Source organism: Bison bison, unplaced genomic scaffold (genome assembly GCF_000754665.1).
Source record: "Bison bison bison isolate TAMUID 2011002044 unplaced genomic scaffold, Bison_UMD1.0 scf7180017864093, whole genome shotgun sequence".
In the NCBI taxonomy this organism is placed as follows: domain Eukaryota; kingdom Metazoa; phylum Chordata; class Mammalia; order Artiodactyla; family Bovidae; genus Bison; species Bison bison.
Genome location: NW_011494665.1, coordinates 1,967,268 through 1,972,444, shown reverse-complemented (window position 1 = coordinate 1,972,444; position 5,177 = coordinate 1,967,268). Strand labels below are relative to the sequence as shown.

At 52.9% G+C, this 5,177-nt stretch overlaps 1 protein-coding gene across 1 annotated transcript in view; it reads left to right on the top strand.

Annotated features, from left to right (window-relative positions):
* Positions 1–1,464, top strand: part of EFNA3 (ephrin-A3) — an 8,848-nt gene extending 7,384 nt beyond the window's left edge. Inside the window, exons 4-5 of the mRNA XM_010838304.1 lie at positions 32–109; positions 324–1,464. Of these exons, the coding sequence (XP_010836606.1) occupies positions 32–109; positions 324–454 (209 nt within the window). The 3' untranslated portion in view covers positions 455–1,464. The remainder of the gene's footprint in view (positions 1–31; positions 110–323) is intronic.
* The last annotated feature ends 3,713 nt before the right edge of the window (positions 1,465–5,177 follow it).

Here is a 5,177-nt window from a genome sequence, read left to right as displayed (position 1 = left end):
CCTCTCTCCCCACCCGCACCCCACCCCGCAGCATCGCACTCCGGGGAGAAGCCGGTCCCCACTCTCCCCCAGTTCACCATGGGCCCCCATGTGAAGATCAACGTGCTGGGTGAGTCTGCGCAGCGCCCTCTGGTGGCCACTTCTGGAACCGCAGCCCCCTCCCCGGTGCCTGCTCCTCTTGCATGTCTTTCCCCCGGGGGCACCGATCCTTACCACCCCTGTGGTGCTCACGTCCCCCGCTCCACTGCTGCTACCGCTGCCGCGTGTTCCCGCCCCAGCGCGCAGCCCGGCTCTCACCAGTCTGTCTCTTCATCTATCCACAGAAGACTTTGAGGGAGAGAACCCCCAGGTGCCCAAGCTTGAGAAGAGCATCAGCGGTACCAGCCCCAAGCGGGAACATCTGCCCCTGGCGGTGGGCATCGCCTTCTTCCTGATGACACTCTTGGCCTCCTAGCTCTGCCCCCTCCCTTGGAGGGGAGAGATGGGGCGGGGCTGGGACAGAGCAGGGAGCCTTTGGCCTCTCCAGGGAAGCCTAGCCGTGGGGCCTAGACCCCTCCTCTGACGGCTGGAAGTGGGGTCTGCAGCATACATCTGTGCTCACCCCTCCTGTCCCCTCTCCACCAAGTAGGGCACTGTAGTGGACCAGGTACAGGGACAGCCACGGGTCCCAAGTGGCCTTGTGGCTCTGGTAATGTTTGGTACCAAACCCGGGAGCTGTAAAGGGCGGTGCTCAGGACTCCCTGCCCCCTGGTACCTTTCTGTGACCCCTGGTGCCCTCCCCCTTTTTCCCCCCACCCCCGAGAGACAAATGTGCCCCAGAGAGAGCAAATCGAAGTGTGGGAGACACCCCCAGTCACTCTCTTCCAGGGCCAGAACACAGGGAGGGGACTAGATGGGTGAGGGGGTGGCACCACCTGCTGCCCCTCCCCTGTTTACAGCAATAAGCACGTCCTCTTCCCATTCCCACTCCCAGGATTGTGGTTTGGATTGAATCCAAGTTTACAAGCAGACACCACTGCGGGGGGCCGCCGACAGTGGACAAGGGTGACAAGGGGTGGGCATTGGGGTGCCAGGCAGGCATGTACAGACTCTATATATCTATATATAATGTACAGACGGACAGAGTCCCTCCCCCTCCTTAACCCCCTGACCTTCCTTGACTTCCCCCTCCAGCTTCAGATCCTTTCCCCACCAGGTTAGCCCCCCGCAACCCCGGGGGACCCCCTGGCCCCTCTTTTGTCTTCTGTGAAGACAGGACCTATGCAACGCACAGACACTTTTGGAGACCGTGAGACAACAATGCCCCCTCCCCTCCAGCCCTGAGCCGGGGCCCAGCTCCCAGGACCTTGCTCTGCCCATCCTCTGTGGTCCCCACCCATCCTCCTGGGCCTTTTTCAAGTGCTTTGGCTGTGACTTTCATACTCTGCTCTTAGTCTAAAAAAAATAAACTGGAGATAAAAATAACTGAGTGTGTGTGATTTCCAGGGGCCATCACTCTTCTGTACACTGGTTAAATAAACCCCACAGGTCACAAGGCCTGGGGAGGAGACAGGACTCTAGGGCCAAAGGGTCAACTGAATATCTTGCTATGTAGCTCATCTCCCCTAAGGAGACACCTCTGTGTGGAGGAGCAATAAAGGCTTCTGAGCAGGGCCTGGATGACTTTGGGCAACACACTCAACCTCTCTGAGCCGCAAGTATCTCATCAGAAAATCTAGTTATAATACATCTCTCACAGGATTGGTGTAAAGATTAAATGGCAGAGGGAATATAAGGCTCAATGATGATGGTTTTCTCCTTTCCTTCCCATTCTATTCTGTAACCAGAAGTTCTTGATTGGGGTCTATGGATTTCAGGGGGTTGTGAAACTAGATAGGAAAAGATTATATCTTTACTTTTACTCACCTGTAACTGAAATTTACCATTCTCCTATGTACGGGCAATAAGCCACAGTAGTTTTAAGAGTGCCTGTGACTTTGTAACCAACAGAAATCACAGATGTGTTCAGAATGTGTTATAGTTTTTGAAGATATTGCAAAATATCATTTACTCTCATCACTACTTTGAAATAACCGTAGTTGTTAGATCTTGTTTTTAATGTGTTAATAAAGAAGCATATATATTACTATACCAAAAAATGTAGATGTTTTATAACTGTGTTTCAATATAATTGGTTTCCTTTATAATCCTTTGCAATTTTTTTTTCCATGTAAAAAGTTATGGCTGGACTTCCCTGGTGGTCTGGTGGTTAAGAATCCACCTGCCAATGCAGGGGATATGGGTTAGATCTATGGTCTGGGAAGATTCCATGTGCCATGGGGCAACTGAACCCATGTGAGACAACTATTGAGCCCGCACTCTATAGAGTCCATGCTCTGCAAACAAGAGAAGCCACTGCAATGAAAAGCCCACACACGACTAGAGAGGAGTCCTCTCTCATTGCAACTAGAGAAAGCCCGCACACAGCAATGAAGTCCCAGCGCAGCCAAAAATAAAGAAATATTAAACAACAAAAACAAACAGAAAACATTATGGCCAAAAGGCAGAGAGTTTGCTGGTGCTGGGGCAGCACGTAACTACAGCCTCCTGTGTCCATCAGGAGAGTGAGGGGACAGAAGGTGAAAGCTGGGACAGGGCCTTCCCTGGCAGTCCAGGGAATGCATTCCATTGCATAAGAATCTGCATTCCAATACAGGAGGCATGAGTTCAATCCCTGTTCAGGCAAATAGGATCCCACATACTGTATGGTGTGGCCGAATAATAATAATAAAAAAGATGGGACCACGGTGGAAGCAGTCAAAGGTCATAGCCCCTCCCAAGCCAGGTGAGGTCAGGGTTGTTCAGGTGGGCACTTTGGGAGGGCAGTGAAGGGTTGCTGATAGGGGCTAAAGTCTATCCAGGTGGCCCTTGCCCAGCCAAGCTCCCTGGCCTGAGAGTGGGTGTCTTTTTCTTCATTGTCTAGCTATGACTCCAGCCCAACCGGGGCACTGTGTGGGCAGGCTGGTCCTGGGTGAGCGCCCCTCCTGTGTGTCCTGTGGCTCTTACCAGCTACATTGTGACTCTCTGGGCAGCAGGGACTGTGTCTTCTCCCCCTCTGTACTCCTGCAACACAGGAAATGGAATTTCAACTGGACCCTGGAGAGTGGGTAGATTTTCCACCAGCAGAGCTGTGGGAATGGGGGTGCGGGGGCAGGTGGGGAAAGGACCAGGGAAGGCCAGCGCAGTAGTCTGAGGCTCCCAATGTGAAGACAAGACTTGAAAAGTTAAGGCTCATCGATCCAGTTGTTCATGGATTCAATAGACATTTATTGGTACCTGCTGAGTGCTAGGCCCTATCCTGGGGACTGAGGATACAAAGAAGACACAGTTTTTAGCCTCAGGATCATAATTCATCATGGGTTATATGTGTGTGATGATAGGTGAAGAGGAATTAGTAACACACACACATATGAACATACAATCAGGTGTTACACTGGTAGATGCCAGGAGGCTACAGGAACCCGGAGGAAAAACCACACCCTACCCCGGGGACACAGCAGGAGGAGATACACAGAGCTGGGGCCCTACTGGGACCTTGAAGGCTGAGGAGAATGGGTTTGTCCCATAAAGGAGCCGCAGCTGTGGGCCCCAGGCTGCAGGCTCCCTCCAATCCCAGGGCCACATGGGGCAGGAGCTGGCCCGCTTGGGATGGGGAGGGCCTAGTGGGTTTAAAAAAATCCGAGAATGGGGGACTTGCCTGGTGGTCCAGTGGTTAGCGTGTTCCCAATGCAGGGGGCCCAGGTTCGATCCCTGGTTGAAGTACTAAATCCTGCATGCCAAAACTCAAGATCCCACGTGCTGCAACTAAGACCCGGAGCAGTCAAGTAAATAAATAAAAATTAAATAAAAAAAAAAAAAGTCTAAGAATGGGAAGGCTGTAAAAAGGCCAGTCAGTGGAGCAGGAGCTAGACCAAGCCAGCTTTCATTCACTCAGTACCTACTATGGGCCCGACTCCCTGCCCATTGCTTCACACGCATTGCGGGCACCACGCCTTTGGAAGTCTTGCTCAACCAATAGCACTGATGAGAAAACTTGAGGGTCTAAGAGGCCATGTCCCTCAAGGTTGGCATTCAAAGTGGATCTGCCTGTCACTGTGCTCTGAATACTGGACCCTGAACCACCACCCAGAGCCCTTCCCCACAAATCCTGATTGCCTCCTGCCACCTCATCCACCAAAGTCACTCAGAGTTCTTGGGGAAAGACATCAAAGGACCTCAGACCCGGACTGGAGGAGCCAATCAAAAGCCCACATTTTACATACATTAAAACCAAGGCTCTGAGAGAGCAAGTGAGTTGCCCACAGTCACTTCGATATCCATGGCAGACCCAGGACTGAAACTCAGGTGTCCTGAGCCCCCATTTTTCCTACCAGATTGTGATGCCCCAGAAGAGAAGATCTGCGTCTTCCCAGGAATTGCAGCCTGGTCTTTGAAACCTCTTAAATCCCCACAGGCAGGGATTAAGGAGGAAGCACCACACACATCAATATCTCTTCATTTTCCCCCAGGCTGGGGCTTCAGGAAGCTCTGGGATGCTGCTGGGATACCCTTCAGGCAAGGCTTTAGTTTCCAGAGCATGTAAAAGGGAGTAGGGTGAGGACTCAGCACAGATACCATGACCCTGAGCCTGCAGGGCACAGGGCCTCTGCCTTGGGGCCTAAAAGTCTGCATAGCCCAGCACTTCCTGGCCCAGGCCGAGGTGAGATGAAGCCTGTGGTGGGCCAGCCTGAAAGCAAAGGCTGGAGGTGAGAGTGAGGGCAGGGGTAGCAGGCAGGCAGGAAAGGGGCCTACGATCCAGACTCAATACCTGCTGATGGAGAAGATAAAGCAGGAAAGGGGTGCGCAGAACCACATGCACAGCTGGGCTACAGGACTGAGCAGGATACTGGGGGGAAGGGGAAGGATGCAGCAGGGCGCGGGGAAGCCAGGCTAAGACACTTCCTTCCTGCTGCCAACCCCCAGCACCTGGGATGCCCCTAAATTCTACTCATGGCTACCAGACAGTGCCCCCGGGACCTGACATACTGCTGGTGTCCTGGCCACATCCCCGAAGAACATGGCCCTGAGGCCAGGGAAGTTCAATTTAGTGAGCGGTGCTGGCTTTAGACTGGCAAAGGCAGCTCCAGATGGCAGGGCAT